General features: G+C 44.5%; 2 protein-coding genes across 3 annotated transcripts in view; both read left to right on the plus strand.

Moving 5' to 3' along the window:
- The window catches only part of LOC115118751 (DNA (cytosine-5)-methyltransferase 3A-like), a 107149-nt gene extending 91236 nt beyond the window's left edge, over positions 1-15913 (plus strand). For both annotated transcript variants that reach the window (XM_065016352.1, XM_065016353.1), the window contains 2 exons: positions 2056-2174; positions 13958-15913. In XM_065016352.1, coding sequence (XP_064872424.1) covers positions 2056-2174; positions 13958-14099 — 261 coding nt within the window. In that variant the 3' untranslated portion in view covers positions 14100-15913. The remainder of the gene's footprint in view (positions 1-2055; positions 2175-13957) is intronic.
- Positions 15914-21991: 6078 nt separating this feature from the next.
- LOC115118750 (microtubule-associated protein RP/EB family member 3-like) overlaps positions 21992-24888 on the plus strand; it is a 58117-nt gene continuing 55220 nt past the window's right edge. Inside the window, exon 1 of the mRNA XM_065016354.1 lies at positions 21992-22215. The gene's annotated coding sequence lies outside the window, so the exon portion shown is untranslated. The remainder of the gene's footprint in view (positions 22216-24888) is intronic.

Here is a 24888-nt window from a genome sequence, read left to right on the forward strand (position 1 = left end):
TATATCACATTGTGTCTATCATTCCAGATGGTATATCACATTGTGTCTATCATTCCAGATGGTATATCACATTGTGTCTATCATTCCAGATGGTATATCACATTGTGTCTATCATTCCAGATGGTATATCACATTGTGTCTATCATTCCAGATGGTATTCCCTTGTCACAACTGTGTCCACTGTTGCACCATGATCAGAGGGAATTGTGATCCATCCTCATTAAGGATAAAGGTTAGAATAACATGTAACATGTTCTATATCTCCTGTAGTGTTCCTGGAACTTTTATTATGCACGTAAGACCAAACGTCAAGACAAGGATATGTGAGCATAAGAGCTCCATTCACAACCATGATGAAAAATCACCTGTTACCAGGTATTTCAACAACCATGATGAAAAATCACCTGTTACCAGGTATTTCAACAACCATGATGAAAAATCACCTGTTACCAGGTATTTCAACAACCATGATGAAAAATGTACCGTAACACCCTGTATATAGTTTCACATTGACTCTGTACCCTGTAAATTGTCTCTGTACCGGTACCCCCTGTATATAGTCTCCACATTGACTCTGTACCGTAATTCCCTGTATATAGCCTCCACATTGACTCTGTACCGGTACCCTCTGTATATAGTCTCCACATTGACTCTGTACCGTAATTCTCTGTATATAGCCTCCACATTGACCATGTACCGGTACCCTCTGTATATAGTCTCCACATTGACTCTGTACCGGTACCCCCTGTATATAGCCTCCACATTGACCATGTACCGGTACCCCCTGTATATAGTCTCCACATTGACTCTGTACCGGTACCCCCTGTATATAGCCTCCACATTGACTCTGTACCGGTACCCCCTGTATATAGCCTCCACATTGACTCTGTACCGGTACCCCCTGTATATAGCCTCCACATTGACTCTGTACCGGTACCCCCTGTATATAGCCTCCACATTGACTCTGTACCGTAATTCCCTGTATATAGCCTCCACATTGACTCTGTACCGTAATTCTCTGTATATAGCCTCCACATTGACTCTGTACCGGTACCCCCTGTATATATCCTTCACATTGACTCTGTACCGTAATACCCTGTATATAGCCTCCACATTGACTCTGTACCGGTACCCCCTGTATATAGCCTCCACATTGACTCTGTACCGTAATTCCCTGTATATAGCCTCCACATTGACTCTGTACCGGTACCCTCTGTATATAGCCTCCACATTGACTCTGTACCGGTACCCTCTGTATATAGCCTCCACATTGACTCTGTACCGTAATACCCTGTATATAGCCTCCACATTGACTCTGTACCGTAATACCCTGTATATAGCCTCCACATTGACTCTGTACCGTAATACCCTGTATATAGCCTCCACATTGACTCTGTACCGGTACCCCCTGTATATAACCTCCACATTGACTGTGTACAGGTACCCCCTCTATATAGCCTCCACATTGACTCTATACCGGTACCCCCTGTATATTGTCTCCACATTGACTTTGTACCAATACCCCCTGTACCAGTACCCCCTGTATATAACCTCCACATTGACTGTGTACAGGTACCCCCTCTATATAGCCTCCACATTGACTCTGTACTGGTACCCCCTGTATTAGGGCCTAATGATTTCATTTCAAATGTCTGATTTCCTCATATCAACTGTAATTCAGAAAAATCATTGACATGTTGTGTTAATATTTTGTTCAGTAGATCTTTATTTGATTGCCATGTTTCCCCCACAGCTCTCTCTGCTGGGATCCCATGATTGGGCCAGTACTGACTGGGAATGTTTCATGATGCACAACCTGTGAGGTCTGGTTGTTGTGACAATGATAGCCATTGAAGAAGGGCTCATACCCCAAACGTTCATGAGGCAATACATTTATTCCCTGTAGTGCTGTCCTATTTCTGTTCTTTGGGTTATATTTGGGACAGGTCAAATTGAGTGTGGGTCCCCTCCTGAACCCTATATTTATCTGTTGTAGTTTGGGACAGGTCAAATTGAGTGTGGTCCCCTCCTGAACCCTATATTTATCTGTTGTAGTTTGGGAAGGTGCGTACGATAACAACGCGTTCTAACTCAGTGAAGCAGGGGAAGGATCAACACTTCCCTGTTTACATGGACAACAAGGAGGACATACTCTGGTGTACTGAGATGGAGAGGTAACCCCTGACCCCTGACCTAACTATACTGAGAAGGAAAGGTAACCCCTGACCAAACTATACTGAGATGGAGAGGTAACTCCTGACCTAACTATACTGAGATTGAAAGGTAACCCCTGACCCCTAACCAAACTATCTTGAGATGGAAAGGTATCTCCTGACCCCTGACCTAACTATACTGAGATGGAGAGGTAACCCCTGACCTAACTATACTGAGATTGAAAGGTAACCCCTGACCCCTAACCAAACTATCTTGAGATGGAAAGGTATCTCCTGACCCCTGACCTAACTATACTGAGATGGAGAGGTAACCCCTGACCTAACTATACTGAGATTGAAAGGTAACCCCTGACCCCTAACCAAACTATCTTGAGATGGAAAGGTATCTCCTGACCCCTGACCTAACTATACTGAGATGGAGAGATAACCCCTGACCCCTGACCTAACTATACTGAGATGGAGAGGTAACTCCTGACCCCTAACCAAACTATACTGAGATGGTGAGGTAACCCCTGACCCCTAACCTAACTATACTGAGATGGAGAGGTAACTCCTGACCCCTAACCTAACTATACTGAGATGGAGAGGTAACTCCTGACCTAACTATACTGAGATGGAGAGGTAACCCCTGACCCCTAACCTAACTATACTGAGATGGAGAGGTAACCCCTGACCCCTAACCTAACTATACTGAGATGGAGAGGTATCCCCTGACCCCTGACCTAACTATACTGAGATGGAGAGGTAACTCTTGACCCCTAACATAACTATACTGAGATGGAAAGGTAACTCCTGACCTAACTATACTGAGATGGAGAGGTGACCTCTGACCCCTGACTTAACTATACTGAGATGGAAAGGTAACCCTTGACCCCTTTATTTAACTAGGCAAGTCAGTTAAGAACAAATTCTTATTTTCAATGACGGCCTAGGAACAGTGGGTTAACTGCCTGTTCAGGGGCAGAACGACAGATTTGTACCTTGTCAGCTCGGGGATTTGAACGTGCAACCTTTTGGTTACTAGTCCAACGCTCTAACCATTAGGCTAACCTAACTATACTGAGATGGAAAGGTAACCTCTGACCCCTGACCTAACTATACTGAGATGGTGAGTTAACTCCTGTCCCCTGACCTAACTATACTGAGATGGAGAGGTGACCTCTGACCCCTGACTTAACTATACTGAGATGGAGAAGTAACCCCTGACCCCTAACCAAACTATACTGAGATGGAGAGGTAACCCCTGACCCCTAACCAAACTATACTGAGATGGAGAGGTAACCCCTGACCCTAACCTAACTATACTGAGATGGAGAGGTAACTCCTAACCTAACTATACTGAGATGGAGAGGTAACTTCTGACCCCTAACCTAACTATACTGAGATGGAGAGGTAACTCCTAACCTAACTATACTGAGATGGAGATGTAACCTCTGACCCCTGACCTAACTATACTGAGATGGAGAGGTAACCCCTGACCCCTAACCAAACTATACTGAGATGGAGAGGTAACCCCTGACCCTAACCTAACTATACTGAGATGGAGAGGTAACTCCTAACCTAACTATACTGAGATGGAGAGGTAACTTCTGACCCCTAACCTAACTATACTGAGATGGTGAGGTAACCCGTGACCTAACTATACTGAGATGGAGAGGTAACCTCTGACCCCTTTTTTTTACTAGGCAAGTCAGTTAAGAACAAATTCTTATTTTCAATGACGGCCTAGGAACAGTGGGTTAACTGCCTGTTCAGGGGCAGAATGACAGATTTGTACCTTGTCAGCTCGGGGATTTGAACTTGCAACCTTTTGGTTACTAGTCCAACGCTCTAACCACTAGGCTAACCTAACTATACTGAGATGGAGAGGTGACCTCTGACCCCTGACTTAACTATACTGAGATGGAGAAGTAACCCCTGACCCCTAACCAAACTATACTGAGATGGAGAGGTAACCCCTGACCTAACTATACTGAGATGGAGCAGTAACCCCTGACCCCTAACCTAACTATACTGAGATGGAGAGGTAACCCCTGACCCCTGACCTAACTATACTGAGATGGAGAGGTAACCCCTGACCCCTAACCTAACTATACTGAGATGGTGAGGTAACCCCTGACCCCTAACCTAACTAAACTGAGGTGGTGAGGTAACCCCTGACCCCTGGCCTAACTATACTGAGATGGTGAGGTAACCCCTGACCCCTAACCTAACTAAACTGAGGTGGTGAGGTAACCCCTGACCTAACTATACTGAGATGGAGAGGTAACCCCTGACCCAACTATACTGAGATGGAGAGGTAACCCCTGACCCAACTATACTGAGATGGAAAGGTAACCCCTGACCCAACTATACTGAGATGGAGAGGTAACCCCTGACCCCTGACCTAACTATACTGAGATGGAGAGGTAACCCCTGACCCCTAACCTAACTATACTGAGATGGTGAGGTAACCCCTGACCCCTAACCTAACTAAACTGAGGTGGTGAGGTAACCCCTGACCCCTGGCCTAACTATACTGAGATGGTGAGGTAACCCCTGACCCCTAACCTAACTAAACTGAGGTGGTGAGGTAACCCCTGACCTAACTATACTGAGATGGAGAGGTAACCCCTGACCCAACTATACTGAGATGGAGAGGTAACCCCTGACCCAACTATACTGAGATGGAAAGGTAACCCCTGACCCAACTATACTGAGATGGAGAGGTAACCCCTGACCCCTGACCTAACTATACTGAGATGGAGAGGTAACTCCTGACCCCTGACCTAACTATACTGAGATGGTGAGGTAACCCCTGACCCCTATCCTACATTTTGTTACATTATAGCCTTATTCTAAAATGTATTAAATTGTTTTTTTCCCTCATCAATGTACAAACAATACCCCATAATGACATCACAATACCCCATAATGACATCACAATACCCCATAATGACATCACAATACCCTATATCACATTTACATAAGTATTCAGACCCTTTACTCAGTACTTTGTTGAAACACCTTTGGCAGCGTTTACAGCCTGGAGTCTTCTTGGGTATGATGCAACAAGCTTGGCACACCTGTATTTGGGGAGTTTCTCCCATTCTTCTCTGCAGATCCTCTCAAGATCTGTCAGGTTGGATGGGAAGTATCGCTGCACAGTATCGCTGGTTTTCATCAAGAATATCTCTGTACTTTGCTCTGTTCATCTTTCCCTTGATCTTGACTAGTCTCCCAGTTGCTGGCGCGGGAAAAACATCCCCACCACCATGCTTCACCGTTGGAATTTTGCCAGGTTTCATCCAGGCGTGACGCTTGTCATTCAGGCCAAAGAGTTCACTCTTGGTTTCATCAGACCAGAGAATCTTGTTTCTCATGGTCTGAGAATCCTTTAGGTTCGTTTTGGCAAATTCCAAGCTGGCTGTCATGTGCCTTTTACTGAGGAGTGGCTTCCGTCTGGTCACTCTAAAATAAAGGCCTGATTGGTGGAGTGCTGCAGAGATCATTTGCTTCTGGAATCTTCTCCATTCTCCTCAGAGGAACTCTGGAGCTCTGTCAGAGTGACCATCGAGACAGGATTGTGTCGAGGAACAGATCTGGGGAAGGGTACCAAAACATTTCTGCCATATTGATGGTCCCCAAGAACACAGTGGCCTCCATCATTCTTAAATGGAAGAAGTTTGAAACCACCAAGACTCTTCCTAGAGCTGGCCATCCGGCCAAACTGAGCAATCGGGGGAGAATGGCCTTGCTCAGTTGTGCACCGGGGCCTCCCACTCCTCTTTCAATTCTGATTAGAGCCATTTTGAGCTGTTCTGTGAAGGGAGTAGTACACAGCGTTGTATGAGATCTTCAGTTTCTTGGCAATTTCTCGCATGGAATAGCCTTAATTTATCAAAACAAGAATAGACCGATGAGTTTCAGAAGAAAGGTCTTTGTTTCTGGCCATTTTGAGCCTGTAATCGAACCCACAAATGCTGATGCTCCAGTTTTATTTTTTATTTTTTATTTCACCTTTATTTAAGGCCAGTTGAGAACAAGTTCTCATTTACAACTGTGACCTGGCCAAGATAAAGCAAAGCAGTGCGACAAATACAACACAGAGTTACACATGGAGTAAACATACAAACATACAGTCAATAACACAATAGAAAAAATATATATACAGTGTGTGCAAATGTAGTAAGATTAGGGAGGTAAGGCAATAAATAGTCCATAGTGGCGAAATAACTACAATTTAGCATTAACACGGGAGTGATAGGTATGCAGATGTTGATATGGGATACTGGGTCAAAAATAAATAACAATATGGGGATGTGGTAGTTGGGTGGGCTATTTACAGATGGGCTATGTACAGATACTCACCTGGTCTAAAGAAGGCCAGTTTTATTGCTTCTTTAATTAGAACAATAGTTTTCAGCAGTGCTAACATAATTGCAAAAGGGTTTTCTAATGATCAATTAGCCTTTTAAAATTATAAACTTGGATTAGCTAACACAACGTGTCATTGGAACACAGGAGTGATGGTTGCTGATAATGGGCCTCTATACTTCTATGTACAGTGGGGCAAAAAAGTATTTAGTCAGCCACCAATTGTGCAAGTTCTCCCACTTAAAAAGATGAGAGAGGCCTGTAATTTTCATCATAGGTACACTTCAACTATGACAGACAAAATGAGAAAAAAATTACAGAAAATCACATTGTAGGATTTTTAATGAATTTATTTGCAAATTATGGTGGAAAATAAGTATTTGGTCACCTACAAACAAGCAAGATTTCTGGCTCTCAGACCTGTAACTTCTTCTTTAAGAGGCTCCTCTGTCCTCCACTCGTTACCTGTATTAATGGCACCTGTTTGAACTTGTTATCAGTATAAAAGATACCTGTCCACAACCTCAAACAGTCACAATCCAAACTCCACTATGGCCAAGACCAAAGAGCTGTCAAAGGATACCAGAAACTAAATTGTAGACCTGCAACAGGCTGGGAAGACTGAATCTGCAATAGGTAAGCAGCTTGGTTTGAAGAAATCAACTGTGGGAGCAATTATTAGGAAATGGAAGACATACAAGACCACTGATAATCTCCCTCGATCTGGGGCTCCACGCAAGATCTCACCCCGTGGGGTCAAAATGATCACAAGAACGGTGAGCAAAAATCCCAGAACCACAGGGGGGACCTAGTGAATGACCTGCAGAGAGCTGGGACCAAAGTAACAAAGCCTACCATCAGTAACACACTACGCCGCCAGGGACTCAAATCCTGCAGTGCCAGACGTGTCCCCCTGCTTAAACCAGTACATGTCCAGGCCCATCTGAAGTTTGCTAGAGAGCATTTGGAAGAAGATTGGGAGAATGTCATATGGTCAGATGAAACCAAAATATAACTTTTTGGTAAAAACTCAACTCGTTGTGTTTGGATGACAAAGAATGCTGAGTTGCATCCAAAGATCACCATACCTACTGTGAAGCATGGGGGTGGAAACATCATGCTTTGGGGCTGTTTTTTTGCAAAGGGACCAGGACGACTGATCCGTGTAAAGGAAAGAATGAATTTTAATTTAACCTTTATTTTACTAGGCAAGTTAGTTAAAGAACAAATTCTTATTTTCAATGACGGCCTAGGAACAGTGGGTTAACTGCCTGTTCAGGGGCAGAACAACAGATTTGTACCTTGTCAGCTCAGGGATTCGAACTTGCAACCTTTCGGTTACTAGTCCAAAGCTCTAACCACTAGGCTACCCTGCCGCCCCAATGGGGCCATGTATCGTGAGATTTTAATTGAAAACCTCCTTACATCAGCAAGGGCATTGAAGATGAAACGTGGCTGGGTCTTTCAGCATGACAATGATCCCAAACACATCGCCTGGGCAACGAAGGAGTGGCTTCGCAAGAAGCATTTCAAGGTCCTGGAGTGGCCTAGACAGTCTCCAGATCTCAACCCCATAGAAAATCTTTGGAGGGAGTTGAAAGTCCGTGTTGCCCAGCAACAGCCCCAAAACATCACTGCTCTAGAGGAGATCTGCATGGAGGAATGGGCCAAAATACCAGCAACAGTGTGTGAAAACCTTGTGAAGACTTACAGAAAACGTTTGACCTCTGTCATTGCCAACAAAGGGTATAAAACTTTTGTTATTGACCAAATACTTATTTTCCACCATAATTTGCAAATAAATTCATTAACAATCCTACAATGTGATTTTCTGGGGGAAAAAAATCTATGATGAAAATTACAGGCCTCTCTCATCTTTTTAAGTGGGAGAACTTGTACAATTGGTGGCTGACTAAATACTTTTTTGCCCCACTGTAGATATTCCATAAAAATCTGCCGTTTATGTCTCACATCCTCATGATCAGTCTTTATGTCTCACATCCTCGTGATCAGTCTTTATGTCTCACATCCTCGTGATCAGTCTGTCTCACATCCTCATGATCAGTCTGTCTCACATCCTCATGATCAATCTGTCTTTCACATCCTCATGATCAATCTGTCTTTCACATCCTCATGATCAATCTGTCTTTCACATCCTCATGATCAGTCTTTCACATCCTCATGGTCAGTCTGTCTTTCCAGGAGACTTGCAGTAAAAACGAATCTAAGCAAACCCCCACCACTTCAGGGAGAGGCTTATCCACTGGGGGTTGGAGCAAGATGGTCCGCTAATATACAGTAGAAGACAATATTTACAACAGTCATTTACAACATTAACAATGTCGTATTTCTGATCAATTTTATTTTATTTTAATGGACAATAAATGTGGAGATTTCTAAGTGACCCCAAACCTTTGAACGGTAGTATATATAAACTCAGCAAAAAAAAGAAACGTCCCTTTTTCAGGACCCCGTCTTTCAAAGATAATTAGTTAAAATCCAAATAACTTCAAAGATCTTCATTGTAAAGGGTTTAAACACTGTTTTTCGTCATCAGCCAAAATGGGAGCCACCTAGAAAAACTAAAATTTCTGGCCCATTTTTCCAAAAAACCATTGACTGATGACATCTAGTGGAAGCCCTAGGAACTACAATCTGGGAGGATTTCACCTTATAATAAAAGTGACAGCCATTGAAAACAGTGGTAGGCTGAATTTCTTTTTGGGGGGGATGGTTTGTCCTCTGGGTTTTTCCTGCCATATCAGTTCTGTTATACCCACAGACATAATTCTAACAGAAACTAGAGTGTTTTCTATCCAAATCTATCAATTATTTGCATATCAAGGCTTCTGGGCCTGAGTAGCAGGCAGTTTACTTTGGGCACACTTTTCATCCGGACGTGAAAATACTGCCTCCTACCCAAGAGAGGTTAAATACTTGCTTTGTATACCCATTCTAGCCTAAATTAGCATTTTAACGTCTTTCCTACCCTACCGGCTACCGATGTTCTTCTTCTGTGAGCTGCTCCGTGCCAAAAATGCACACTGACGCCTGCTAAAACAAGGCTACCTGTACGGTGCGCATGTGAATATAAACTCAGCAAAAAAAGAAACATCCCCTTTTCAGGACCCTGTTTTTCAAAGATAATTAGTAAAGATCCAAATAACTTCACAGATCTTCATTGTAAAGGGTTTCAACACTGTTTCCCATGCTTGTTCAATTAACCATAAACAATCATTAAACAGTTAATGAACATGCACCTGTGGAACGGTCGTTTTAAGACACTAACAGCTTACAGACGTTAGGCAATTAAGGTAACAGTTATGAAAACTTAGGACAATAAAGAGGTCTTTCTACTGACTCTGAAAACACCAAAAGAATGATGCCCAGGGTCCCTGCTCATCTGCGTGAACGTGCCTTAGGCATACTGCAAGGAGGCATGAGGACTGCAAATGTGGCCAGGACAGGATGGACAACTGATTGTTCTCGCAGTGGTAGACCACGTGTAACACCACCTGCACAGGATTGATACATCTGAACATCACACCTGCGGGACAGGTACAAGATGGCAACAACCACTGGCCGAGTTACACCAGGAACGCACAATCCCTCCATCAGTGCTCAGACTGTCCGCAATAGGCTGAGAGAGGCTGGACTGAGGACTTGTGGGCCTGTTGTAAGGCAGGTCCTCACCAGACATCACCGGCAACAATGTCGCCTATGGGCACAAACCCACCGTCGCTGGACCAGACAGGACTGGCAGAAAGTGCTCTTCACTGACGAGTCACGGTTTTGTCTCGGGGTGATGGTCGGATTCACGTTTATCGTCGAATGAGCGTTACACCGGGGCCTGTACTCTGGAGCAGGATCGATTTGGAGGTGGAGGGTCCGTCATGGTTTGGGGCGGTGTGTCACAGCATCATCGGACTGAGCTTGCAAGCAATCTCAATGCTGTGCGTTACAGGGAAGACATCCTCCTCCCTCATGTGGTACCCTTCCGGCAGGCTCATGCTGGCATGACCCTCCAGCATGACAATTCCACCAGCCATACTGCTCGTTCCGTGCGTGATTTCCTGCAAGACAGGAATGTATGTTCTGCCATGGCCAGCGAAGAGCCCAGATCTCAATCCCATAGAGCACGTCTGGGACCTGTTGGATCGGAGGGTGAGGGCTAGGGCCATTCCCCCCAGAAATGTCCGGGAACTTGCAGGTGCCTTGGTGGAAGAGTGGGGTAACATCTCACAGCAAGAACTCGCCAATCTGGTGCAGTCCATGAGGAAGAGATGCACTGCAGTACGGTTTCTGCTTTTTTTTATATACACTCGTTGCTCACGTATATAGAATTGAGCACACATCCTTGCAATCTCCATAGACAAGCATTGTCAGTAGAATGGCCTTAATAAAGAGCTCAGTGACTTTCAACATGGTCCCATCATGGGATGCCACCTTTCCAACAAGCCAGTTCATCACATTTCTTCCCTGCCAGAGCTGTCCTGGTCAACTGTAAGTGCTGTTATTTTTTATGTGGAAATATGTAGGAGCAACAACGGCTCAGCCGCAAAGTGGTAGGCCACACAAGCTCACAGAACGAGACCTTCAAGTGCTGAAATGCACAGCGCGTAAAAATCTGTCCTTGGTTGCAACAATCACTTTCGAGTTCCAAACTGTCTCTGGAAGCAATGCCAACACAAGAACTGTTCGTTGGGAGCTTCATGAAATGGGTTTCCATGGCCGAGCAGCCCCACACAAGCCTCAGATCAACTTGCGCATAGCTAAGGTCTACTGTCTCTACTCTAGTTATATTATCTCTACTCTAGTTATAATGTCTCTACTCTAGTTCTACTTCTCTACTCTAGTTCTATTATCTGTACTCTACTTCTGCTGACTCTTCTCTAGATCTACTGTCTCTACTCTAGTTTTTCTGTCTCTAATCTAGTTCTATTATCGTTATTCGAATTCTATTCTCTCTACTTTAGTTCTACCGTCTCTACTCTACTTATACTATCTCTTCTCGTTCTTTTATCTCTACTCTAGCTCTACTGTATCTACTTTAGTTCAACTGTCTCTACTTTAGTTCTACTGTCTCTACTCTAGTTATAGCGTCTCTTCTCTAGGTCTACCTTCTCTACTTTAGTTCAACTGTCTCTACTTTAGTTCTACTGTCTCTACTTTAGTTCTACTGTCTCTACTCTAGTTCTACTGTCTCTACTCTAGGTCTACTATCTCTACTGTAGTTCTATTGTCTAGTTCTGCTGTCTACTCTAGATCTACTATGTCTAGTTCTATTGTCTCTACTCTAGTGCTACTGTCTCTGTTCTAGTTCTACTGTATCTATTCTAGATCTCCTGTCTCTACTCTAGTTATACCATCTCTACTCTAGTCATCCTATCTTTAATTCTACTGTCTTTTGTTTTTCTACTTTAGTTGTATTATATCTAGCTCTACTATCTCTATGGTAGCTCTACCATGGTTCTACTGTCTCTATTATACTAGCTGTTTTTTCAGTTCTACTATCTCTAATACAGTTATACTGTCTCTACTTTAGTTCTACTATCTCTAATACAGTTATACTGTCTCTACTGTAGTTATACTATCTCAAATACAGTTATACTGTCTCTACTGTAGTTCTACTATCTCTACTTTAGCTATACTGTATCTACTGTAGTTCTACTATAGTTCTACTATCTCTACTTTAGTTATACTGTCTCTACTGTAGTTCTATCTCTACTTTAGTTCTACTATCTCTACCGTAGTTATAATGTCTCTACTGTAGTTCTACTTTAGTTCTACTATCTCTAATACAGTTATACTGTCTCTACTGTAGTTCTACTATCTCTACTGTAGTTCTACTATCTCTAATACAGTTATACTGTAGTTCTACTATCTCTACTTTAGTTCTACTATCTCTACTTTAGTTATACTATCTCTAATATAGTTATACTGTCTCTACTGTAGTTCTACTATCTCTAATACAGTTATATTGTCTCTACTTTAGTTATACTATCTCTACTTTAGTTATACTATCTGTAAAACAGTTCAACTGTCTCTACTGTAGTTCTACTGTCTCTACTCTACTTATACTATCTCTTCTCGTTCTTGTATCTCTATTCTAGCTCTACTGTATCTACTTTAGTTCAACTGTCTCTACTTTAGTTCTACTGTCTCTACTCTACTTATACTATCTCTTCTCGTTCTTTTATCTCTACTCTAGCTCTACTGTATCTACTTTAGTTCAACTGTCTCTACTTTAGTTCTACTGTCTCTACTCTAGTTATAGCGTCTCTTCTCTAGGTCTACCTTCTCTACTTTAGTTCAGCTGTCTCTACTTTAGTTCTACTGTCTCTACTTTAGTTCTACTGTCTCTACTCTAGTTCTACTGTCTCTACTCTAGGTGTACTATCTCTACTGTAGTTCTATTGTCTAGTTCTGCTGTCTACTCTAGATCTACTATGTCTAGTTCTATTGTCTCTACTCTAGTTCTACTGTCTCTGTTCTAGTTCTACTGTATCTATTCTAGATCTCCTGTCTCTACTCTAGTTATACCATCTCTACTCTAGTCATCCTATCTTTAATTCTACTGTCTTTTGTTTTTCTACTTTAGTTGTATTATATCTAGCTCTACTATCTCTATGGTAGCTCTACCATGGTTCTACTGTCTCTATTATACTAGCTGTTTTTTCAGTTCTACTATCTCTAATACAGTTATACTGTCTCTACTTTAGTTCTACTATCTCTAATACAGTTATACTGTCTCTACTGTAGTTATACTATCTCAAATACAGTTATACTGTCTCTACTGTAGTTCTACTATCTCTACTTTAGTTATACTGTATCTACTGTAGTTCTACTATCTCTACTTTAGTTATACTGTCTCTACTGTAGTTCTACTATCTCTACTTTAGTTCTACTATCTCTACCGTAGTTATAATGTCTCTACTGTAGTTCTACTTTAGTTCTACTATCTCTAATACAGTTATACTGTCTCTACTGTAGTTCTACTATCTCTACTTTAGTTCTACTATCTCTAATACAGTTATACTGTCTCTACTGTAGTCCCACTATCTCTACTGTAGTTCTACTATCTCTAATACAGTTATACTGTAGTTCTACTATCTCTACTTTAGTTCTACTATCTCTACTTTAGTTATACTATCTCTAATATAGTTATACTGTCTCTACTGTAGTTCTACTATCTCTAATACAGTTATATTGTCTCTACTTTAGTTATACTATCTCTACTTTAGTTATACTATCTGTAAAACAGTTAAACTGTCTCTACTGTAGTTCTACTATCTCTATTGTAGTTATACTGTCTCTACTCTAGTTCTACTATCTCTACTTTAGTTCTACTATCTCTAATATAGTTATACTATTTCAATTCATTTTATATTTTGGCTTTTGTAACCTCTGACCTCTTACCTCTGCAGGGTTTTTGGGTTCCCGGTCCACTACACAGATGTGTCCAACATGAGTCGTCTCTCCAGACAGCGTCTGTTGGGGCGGTCCTGGAGCGTTCCAGTCATACGACACCTCTTCGCCCCACTCAAAGAGTACTTCGCCTGCAACTAATACACACACACACACACACACACACACACACACACACACACACACACACACACACACACACACACACACACACACACACACACACACACACACACCAACTGAAAAAGAAAAGAGTTCTCAGCCTGGAGCCCAGCCCATGACCCACAGGCCGATGCCCAACCAGAAAGGTTCCAGCCCCGCCCCGGTGTTAACCAATCACAAGCCAGGATACGCCCCAACCCTGGTGCTAACCAATCACAAACTAAACCTGTTATCCAGCCACAAAACAATACTCCGACAACATGGACTGTCTCTCTTCCTGTCTCTCTTCCAGTCTCTCTGTCACTCACACCTCAGATTCCATGGTGCTAGTTGACAAAGGTGCTTCAACACTCAGTGGTGCTTAATCTCCTCTACATCTCCCTCCTGTTAATCAAATATATGGTGCTACACACACACACACAGGTCACTACCAGGTCTTTGTTCAGTAGTTTCATTAGTTTGCAGTGTTTCTTTCTCTTCAGGTAGCAGCTTGTTTTCTACTGTCTCTAAGTGCAGCGTAGCAGAGGGGTTAGAGGTCAGGGGTTAGAGGTCAGGGGTTAGTGTTCTACAGTTAAGCCTTGTGGAGGTAGTTCAGCATGACGAGTAACTTGCCTGAGACCTGAGGACTCAGGTTAGCGCCCAGAGAGAGCCTAGTCTTTAGTTCAGTGGGCTAACATGGTCTCGTGGCGCACAGACAATCCAGGTTTACACAGCAGTCAGTCACACTAGTGGGTTACACAGTTTGCTGCACACACACACACACGCACGCATGCACAAACACACACACACACACACATACACACAAACACAGTTGTGATGAGCTGTTTCCAACCCTGTGCTCCGTCATGCGCAAACACAGCTGTCTCCCATGGTGCAGTGAGGCGTTATGTCATAAGGTGCTCGCTTACGGTAACATGGTTACTATGGGTTACCATCAATTACTATCTGTCAGTATAGTGAGTGGTCTGTTGTACTGTAGGGGGAGGGGCTTGGGGGCAGGGGGTGGGATGTTTATTTGTTGTTTGATGTGATTTACTGGTGGTTATTTGATTGACAGGTGATAAGTCAACGAGGGTATCACCCGTTGAGAGTTTTAACAGGGTGGAGTCCAAGCAGGCTGTCACACACAGACATGCACGCTCCTCTCACGGGTGTAATGAAATGTGTTTTGAAGAGGAAGGACCGGTGATGTTTCAAAAGGTGCTAAAATAAAATAAAAATAGAATATATCAGATCTATAGTTAGAATAAGGTTGTCTTTCCAATGGCTGTATTTAGTTGTGGTAGAGAGTCAAAGGCAATATTATGTACTCTTGTATCTTGTATGCAGAATAACTAAAGCAGAATAACTAAAGGTATTTTAACTTTGTACTTGAACCTGTAATGAATAAAGGATTCATGTTTTAGCCTAGAGATAATGTCTGGCACACTGATCGTGTATTATGGTACATATACCTTCCTCCTCCCCAGCAAACCGGGAACATTCCCAGAACGTTAGCTCAGATTCCCATTAAGTTCTAGTTAGGGTTTTATGTAACATTAGAATGATATCATATATTTATTTATCAAATGTGTTTTAAGAGAACATTCCAAGGATATTTCATGTAACATTTTTAACAACCACAATAGAACATTCCCCAAAAGTTTGTATGTTTGTATAAAACATTTGCATGATGTTGCTAGAACGTTCCTATAAACATATGTAATGTGTTCTTTAAAAGGTTCCCAGAATGTTTCATTAGGTTGTGGGAACAGTCTGGTGGGAACATCACAATATATATGTTCCCGAAACTGTCCCGTTGTGTTGCTGATTCTACAACTTTTCTTTTACAGTGCCAAAAACATTCACCAAGAACGTTCCCAGAACACATTTAGTCTGTTCTTTAATGGTTCCCAGAACGTTCCCAGAACACATTTAGTCTGTTCTTTAATGGTTCCCAGAACGTTCCCAGAACACATTTAGTCTGTTCTTTAATGGTTCCCAGAACGTTCCCAGAACACATTTAGTCTGTTCTTTAATGGTTCCCAGAACGTTCCCAGAACACATTTAGTCTGTTCTTTAATGGTTCCCAGAACGTTCCCAGAACACATTTAGTCTGTTCTTTAATGGTTCCCAGAACGTTCCCAGAACACATTTAGTCTGTTCTTTAATGGTTCCCAGAATGTTTATTAGGTTGTGGGAACAGTCTGGTGGGAACATTGTAATAATCAGCTTGGATTGTAAACTATGCTACCATATAAAATATATACTGTTTTCCTATGAGAGTGACTGAAGCAAAACAGACTAAATTAATAAAGTGAGAAAAATAATCAGATATTATATTAAAAGTGTATAAATTTACAAAACCAATTAAATTAGCCCCAAATAAATGTCAGAATGTCCAAGTCCCAAAACCAACAGAAATGGTCCCAAAGCAGCCTAGTGGTTAGAGCGTTGAGACTAGTAACCAGCAGGTAGCCTAGTGGTTAGAGCGTTGGCCTAGTAACCAGCAGGTAGCCTAGTGGTTAGAGCGTTGGCCTAGTAACCAGCAGGTAGCCTAGTGGTTAGAGTGTAGGGACGGCAGGGTAGCCTAGTGGTTAGAGCGTTGGACTAGTAACCAGCAGGTAGCCTAGTGGTTAGAGTGTAGGGGCGGCAGGGTAGCCTAGTGGTTAGAGCGTTGGACTGGTAACCAGCAGGTAGCCTAGTGGTTAGAGTGTAGGGGTGGCAGGGTAGCCTAGTGGTTAGAGCGTTGGACTAGTAACCAGCAGGTAGCCTAGTGGTTAGAGTGTAGGGGCGGCAGGGTAGCCTAGTGGTTAGAGCGTTGGACTAGTAACCAGCAGGTAGCCTAGTGGTTAGAGTGGAGGGGCGGCAGGGTAGCCTAGTGGTTAGAGCGTTGGACTAGTAACCGGAAGGCTGCAAGATCGAGTCCCTGAGCTGACAAGATAAACATCTGTCGTTCTGCCCCTGAACAAGGCAGTTAACCCACTGTTCCTAGACCAGTTAACCCACTGTTCCTAGACCAGTTAACCCCCTCCACTGTTCCTAGACCAGTTAACCCACTGTTCGTAGACCAGTTAACCCACTGTTCCTAGACCAGTTAACCCCACTGTTCCTAGACCAGTTAACCCACTGTTCCTAGACCAGTTAATCCACTGTTCCTAGACCAGTTAACCCCACTGTTCCTAGACCAGTTAACCCACTGTTCCTAGACCAGTTAATCCACTGTTCCTAGACCAGTTAATCCACTGTTCCTAGACCAGTTAACCCACTGTTCCTAGACCAGTTAACCCACTGTTCCTAGACCAGTTAACCCACTGTTCCTAGACCAGTTAACCCACTGTTCCTAGACCAGTTAACCCACTGTTCCTAGACCAGTTAACACACTGTTCCTAGACCAGTTAACCCACTGTTCCTAGACCAGTTAATCCACTGTTCCTAGACCAGTTAACCCACTGTTCCTAGACCAGTTAACCCACTGTTCCTAGACCAGTTAATCCACTGTTCCTAGACCAGTTAACCCACTGTTCCTAGGCCAGTTAACCCACTGTTCCTAGGCCAGTTAACCCACTGTTCCTAGGCCAGTTAACCCACTGTTCCTAGGCCGTCATTGTAAATAATAATTAGTTCTTAACTGACTTGTCTAGTTAAATAAAGGTAAAGTAATAATTAGTTCTTAACTGACTTGTCTAGTTAAATAAAGGTAAAGTAATAATTAGTTCTTAACTGACTTGTCTAGTTAAATAAAGGTATGAAAATGCTAAAATATGTGACCCACCACCTGGATGAAGTATGTAGCAAAATCATTTGAAATTGTATTTTTTTAACAAAAGTAGAGACTCAGAGCTACAAAATTGTATATCATACTATATAGTTGAGGAACAATTGAAATGTAATTCTGCTTTGAAAGTTGTTCCTTAAATAAGAATGTGTTCTTAACTGAATTGCCTAGTTAATTAAAGGTCAAATTAAAATAAATATTCCCCTGCAAAAAAAACTAAAATGTCACTCGAACAGAAGGGGGAACTAACAACCAAAATAAAACAGGCAAGGTTTTAGGAGGGATTCTAAAATATGCTCAGACGCTCCACTGAAAGTTGACTAGCAACTACAACTGGAACCTAAAAGACTCCAGCCATTTCCTCCCAAGAAGCCCAAGAAGAGATGTACTCTATCCTGCTTCTCATCAACCTGTGAAAGGTTAAACCAATTGTGTGAGGGGTAGGCATGGTCAGATTTCTCCATTCCCTTCTCCGGGCGTTGTATTGGGCAGTTCAACAGTGAGAAATGTCTCAGTCCCTGGAGCACAAACATTGTCCTATCCAGGAGCACAAGTACAAGACATCAATAAGCTGTTCCCAGACATTTTAAACCTGTATCAGGAAATTGAGTCTATCATAGTTTGTGTGGGGTTCAATGACATGAAGGGCAGCTCAGAACACCTGAAGACGGATTTCAAAGAACTGATTGGGTCTCTGCTTGACACCAACAAACACCCCATAATATCTATCCCTCTGTCCTCCCTAAATCGTGGCATTGAACAGTTCAGCAGACGTTTATCCCTCCATAACTGGCTACCAGACTATTACAGCTCTGTGGGTGAAACGTTTACTGACAATGTTGATACCTTCTGGAAACAAAGCTTGTTTTATAAAGAGGAAGTGATCCACTCAAATGATTTGGGTTCCTGGATCCTTTCACAGCATTAAAATGCTACGTTGAGACAGTGACCCAAGCCCAGCTCAGTTAATCCCTACCATTGTGTTGCTGAGTTGTCATAATGCTTCATTATCCCAGGGGTGTTGGAAGACACAATGTAAGTAACCTAATTTATGTCCCTCTAACTACCCTGAATGCCTCAGCTGATCTTACAGGTATTGTATGCAGTAATCATGTGTCTATGAACCAGAGTTATACTGTTAACACTGAGCCGGTGTGCCCTAAATCAAATGTATTGGTCACATACACATGGTTAGCAGGTGCCCTATCCCACCTGGACAAGAGGCATACCTATGTAAGAATGCTGTTCATTGACTACGGCTCAGCATTCAACACCATAGTACCCTCCAAGCTCATCATCAAGCTCGAGGCCCTGGGTCTGAACCCCGCCCTGTACAACTGGGTCCTGGACTTCCTGACGTACCGCCCCCAGGTGGTGAGGGTAGGCAACAACATCAGCCCTCTCCTGTACTCCCTGTTCACCCATGACTGCGTGGCCATGCACGTCTCCAACTCGATCATCAAGTCTGCAGACAACACAACCATAGTAGGCTTGATTACCAACAATGACAAGACATCCTACAGGGAGGAGGTGAGGGACCTGGGAGTGTGGTCCTGGGAAAATAACCTCTCACTCAATGTCAACAAAACTAAGGAGATGATTGTTGACCTCAGGAAACAGCAGAGGGAGCACCCCCCCTATCCACATCGATGGGACCGAAGTGGAGAAGGTGGAAAGCTTCCTCGGCGTGCACATCACTGACAAACTGAAATGGTCCACCCACACAGACAGTGTGATGAAGAAGGTGCAACAGTGCCTCTTCAACCTCAGGAGGCTGAAAAAATGTGGCTTATCACTGAAAACCCTCACTAACGTTTACAGATGTACAATTGAGAGCATCCTGGCGGGCTGTATCACCGCCTGGTATGGTAACTGCACCGCCCACAACCGCAAAGCTCTCCAGAGGGTGGTGCAGTCTGCCCAACGCATCACCGGGGGCAAACTACCTGCCCTCCAGGACACCTACACCACCCGATGTCACAGGAAGGCCATAAAGATCATCAAGGACAACAACCACCCGAGCCACTACCTGTTCACCCCGCTATCATCCAGAAGACGAGGTCAGTACTTGTGCATCAAAGCTGGGACCGAGAGACTGAAAAACAGCTTCTATCTCAAGGCCATCAGACTGCTAAAAAGCCATCACTAGCACATCAGAGGCTGCTGCCTATAGACATAAATTAGGAGTCACTGGCCACTTTAAGGACATGAAACACTAGCCACTTTAATAATGTCTCCGTATCTTGCATTACTCATCTCATATGTATAAACTGTACTCTATACTGTTCTTCGGTATCTTAGTCACTTTAATTGTGTGTAAATACTGCATTACCCATCTCATATGTACAGTGGGGCAAAAAAGTATTTAGTCAGCCACCAATTGTGCAAGTTCTCCCACTTAAAAATATGAGAGAGGCCTGTAATTTTCATCATAAGTGCACTTCAACTATGACAGACAAAATGAGAGAGAAAAAATCCAGAAAATCACATTGTAGGATTTGGAAAATAAGTATTTGGTCACCTACAAACAAGCAAGATTTCTGGCTCTCACAGACCTGTAACTTCTTCAAGAGGCTCCTCTGTCCTCCACTCGTTACCTGTATTAATGGCACCTGTCTGAACTTGTTATCAGTATAAAAGACACCTGTCCACAACCTCAAACAGTCACACTCCAAACTTCACTATGGCCAAGACCAAAGAGCTGTCAAAGGACACCGGGTTGGGGTCTATGTTTACCCCATTACAGGGTTGAGATCAACATTTACCCCATAACAGGGTTGGGGTCAACATTTACCCCATAACAGGGTTGGGGTCAACATTTACCCCATAACAGGGTTGTGGTCAATGTTTACCCCATAACAGGGTTGGGGTCTCTGTTTTACCCCATAACAGGGTTGGGGTCTATGTTTACCCCATAACAGGGATGGGGTCTATGTTTACCCCATAACAGGGTTGGGGTCTATGTTTACCCCATAACAGGGTTGGGATCCATTTCAATTCAAGAAATTTAAGAAGTTAAAGGGTTAAGTTGTTTACACATTATAGTCAGGTGGCTAACAAAACAACTACATGGGTTATGGGTGAAATTTGACAAAGTTCAATGTTTGTGGCCAAATCCCCTGAAGTTATTAGTGTCCATGTTTTATTTAATTTAACCTTTATTTTACTAGGCAAGTCAGTTAACAAATTCTTATTTACAATGACGACCTACCAAAAGGCTTTGTGCGGGGACGGGGGCTGGGATTAAAACAATACAGGAACAACACAACACTACATAAAGAGAGACCCAAGACAACATAGCATGGCAGCAACACTGGACAACACAGCGTGGTAGTAACACATGGTAGCATCACAACATGACCTCAACATGGTAGCAGCACAACATGACCTCAACATGGTAGCAGCACAACATGACCTCAACATGGTAGCAGCACAACATGACCTCAACATGGTAGCAGCACAACATGGTAGCAGGACAACATGGTACACACATTATTGGGCAGAGACAACAGCACAAAGGTCAAGAAGGTGTAGACAACAATACATCACGCAAAACAGCCACAACTGTCAGTAAGAGTGTCCATGATTGAGTCTTTGAACTAAGAGATGGAGATAAAACTGTCCAGTTTGAGGTTTTTTTGCAGCTCGTTCCAGTCGATAGCTGCAGCTAACTGAAAATTAACCCTTGTTTATTGCCTCATTATTATGTAATTTTGTGCTACTTTTTTATTTTTTTTACTTTAGTTTATTTAGTAAATATGTTCTTTAACTCTATTTATTGAACTGCAGGGCTTGTACGTAAGCATTTCACGGTAAGATCTACACCTGTTGTATTCAGCGCATGTGACAAATGCGATTTGATTTGAAGTTTGCCAATGTTGTGACGCAGTAGGGTGGTAAAACGGAAATCGGAACCATCACTTCCGTTGTTTGGTTGTACCCATAGCAACGTTCGAAAATGAGGTGGCTAGGTAGGGATAAAGTTACTAAGCAACAGTATATATAATAAACAGTAACCGTAACATTTTGAACTGTCCCTCGTTTCGTTCCGTTGTGCCTTCGTTTAAGAAACGTTTTGCAACAGATTAGGCTGGATGAATAAAATCCCAAGTGATATAGATCCACCATGGCACCCGGGGGGACACGAGGTGATGCAGTTTCGCTGTGACGCAGGTCAAACCTTGCCACTGGGACCGTATGGGTGCCGCGCAGGCGCACTTGGGCAGAGAGCAGAGCTGGTCGACAGGTATCTGAGTGGACCGACTGTAAGCAACGCAACTCGCACAGACCGGACAGGCTCGGAACACCGCATCAAATAGAGGCTCTTCACACGAGACAGTCAGTAAATGTCACTAACTATTATCACTACTATCTAAACCATTTAGAAGCGGACTTTATTGACAACTAGTTTTGTTTTAATAGTTAGTTAGCTAACTGCTAAGCAGGTAGATGCTCCTCGAGTCCCACCGCAGTCAACGCGTTAGCGGTGCAGTGAGTGAGTGGGTATGTGTGTGATTATAACGGAGGCCCCCAGAGGGGGTTGGCTGAAAACTATACCGTTTTCAGAATGACTGCATAAATAACAGTACAGTTCAATGCTGCTGGACCGGTTGGCCAGACCGACCGTTATGTTTAGTTAACGTTAGCTACATCCCTTGACTAGTAAGTACGTAGGTTAGCAGCTTTAGCTAACTCCGTTAGCTAGCCTGTCGCACTAAACTCTGTTGTTAAACTAGCCACTGACGAAGTCACGTTATTATGGTTATCTAGCTAGATAGTATTTGACTGTTGTCCTAGTATGAATAATTCCTTTATCTATATAGATAACGTTATGATTTTATTATTTACCTAGTAGTTAGTTAACTGATATAAAACAACTTTTCCCCCCGTCAACAAAGCTGACAGTAGCATAGAAATAGTTATGAGTGGAACGGGCTTGGAAGCTGTAACCCTGGTAATGGATTTATCAACTCATGGGTGGAGTCGGTGTCACGTAATAATAAGTATTTCCCCTGGACCAAGCTCACGGCTTGGGGAACATTCCTTCACATTCACCCCCGTTGCTACCCAGACCCCTCTTTTACCATGCTGCCTATTATCTATGCATAGTCACTTTAACTCTACCTACATGTATATATTACCTCCATTACCTCGACTAACGGTGCCCCCCCCGCACATTGACTCTGTATGGTACCTGTATATAGCCTTGATTGTTAGTTTACTGCTGCAGTTGAATGATTTGTTACTTATCTATTTTTTACTTGACACTTATTTTTTTCTTAACTTCTTAAAGCATTTTTGGTTAAGGGCTTGTAAAGTAAGCATTTCACTGTAAGGTCTGCACCTGTTGTTTTCAGTGCATGTGTGAAATACAATTTAATTTGATGGGGCACCCCAGTGGTGCAGTGGTCTAAGGCACTGCATCTCAGTGCTAGAGGCGTTGCTACAGACTCTGGTTCGATTCCAGGCTGTTTCACAACTGGCCGTGATTCAGAGTCCCATGGAGCGGCGCAAAATTGGCCCAGCGTCGTCCAGGTTAGGGCTTGTCCAGGTTAGGGCTTGTCCAGGTTAGGGCTTGTCCAGGTTAGGGCTTGTCCAGGTTAGGGCTTGTCCAGGTTAGGGCCGTCATGGTAAATGAGAATATGTTCTTAACTGACTTGCCTAGTTGTTATAATAATAATATAAAAGAAATACAAAACATGCCCCTTACCCTGTCCCCCACCCTGTCCCCCCACCCTGTCCCTGCCCCACCACCCTGTCCCCCCACCCTGTCCCTGTCCCCCACCCTGTCCCTGTCCCTGTCCCCCTGTCCCCCCACCCCCCCCCCCCTGTCCCTGCCCCACCACCCTGTCCCCCTGTCCCCCCACCCTGTCCCTGCCCCACCCCCCCTGTCCCCACCACCCTGTCCCCCCTGTCCCTGCCCCACCACCCTGTCCCTGCCCCACCACCCTGTCCCCATTACCCTGTCCCCCACCACCCTGTCCCCCCACCCTGTCCCTGCCCCACCACCCTGTCCCATTACACTGTCCCCCCCACCACCCTGTCCCTGCCCCACCCCTGCCCCACCACCCTGTCCCTGCCCCACCCCTGTCCCCACCCTGTCCCTGCCCCACCACCCCCTGTCCCCATTACACTGTCCCTGCCCCACCACCACCCTGTCCCCCCCACCACCCTGTCCCCCCCCCACACTGTCCCTGCCCCACCACCCTGTCCCCATTACCCTGTCCCTGCCCCCCACCCCTGTCCCTGTCCCCCACCACCCTGCCCCACCACCCTGTCCCCCTCCCTACACCCTGTCCCTGCCCCACCACCACCCTGTCCCTGCCCCACCACCCTGTCCCCCCCCCTGTCCCACCCTGTCCCCCCCACCACCCTGTCCCCCCACACTGTCCCTGCCCCACCACCCTGTCCCCATTACCCTGTCCCTGCCCCACCACCCTGTCCCCCCACCGTGTCCCTGTCCCCCCACCCTGTCCCTGCCCCACCACCCTGTCCCCCCACCCTGTCCCTGCCCCACCACCCTGTCCCCCACACTGTCCCCCCACCCTGTCCCTGCCCCACCACCCTGTCCCCCACCCTGTCCCTGCCCCACCACCCTGTCCCCCCACCCTGTCCCTGCCCCACCACCCTGTCCCCATTACACCCTGTCCCTGCCCCCACCCCCTGTCCCTGCCCCACCACCCTGTCCCCCCCACCCCGTCCTGCCCCACCACCCTGTCCCCCCCCCTGTCCCTGCCCCACCACCCTGTCCCCCCACCCTGTCCCTGCCCCACCACCCTGTCCCTGCCCCACCACCCTGTCCCTGCCCCACCACCCTGTCCCCATTACACTGTCCCTGCCCCACCACCCTGTCCCCCCACCACCCTGTCCCCTTACACTGTCCCTGCCCCACCACCCTGTCCCCATTACCCTGTCCCTGCCCCACCACCCTGTCCCCCTGTCCTGCCCCTGTCCCTGCCCCCCACCCTGTCCCTGCCCCACCACCCTGTCCCCCCACCATTCCCCACCACC

The sequence above is a fragment of the Oncorhynchus nerka genome, unplaced genomic scaffold, assembly GCF_034236695.1.
Source record: "Oncorhynchus nerka isolate Pitt River unplaced genomic scaffold, Oner_Uvic_2.0 unplaced_scaffold_511___fragment_3, whole genome shotgun sequence".
NCBI lineage: Eukaryota > Metazoa > Chordata > Actinopteri > Salmoniformes > Salmonidae > Oncorhynchus > Oncorhynchus nerka.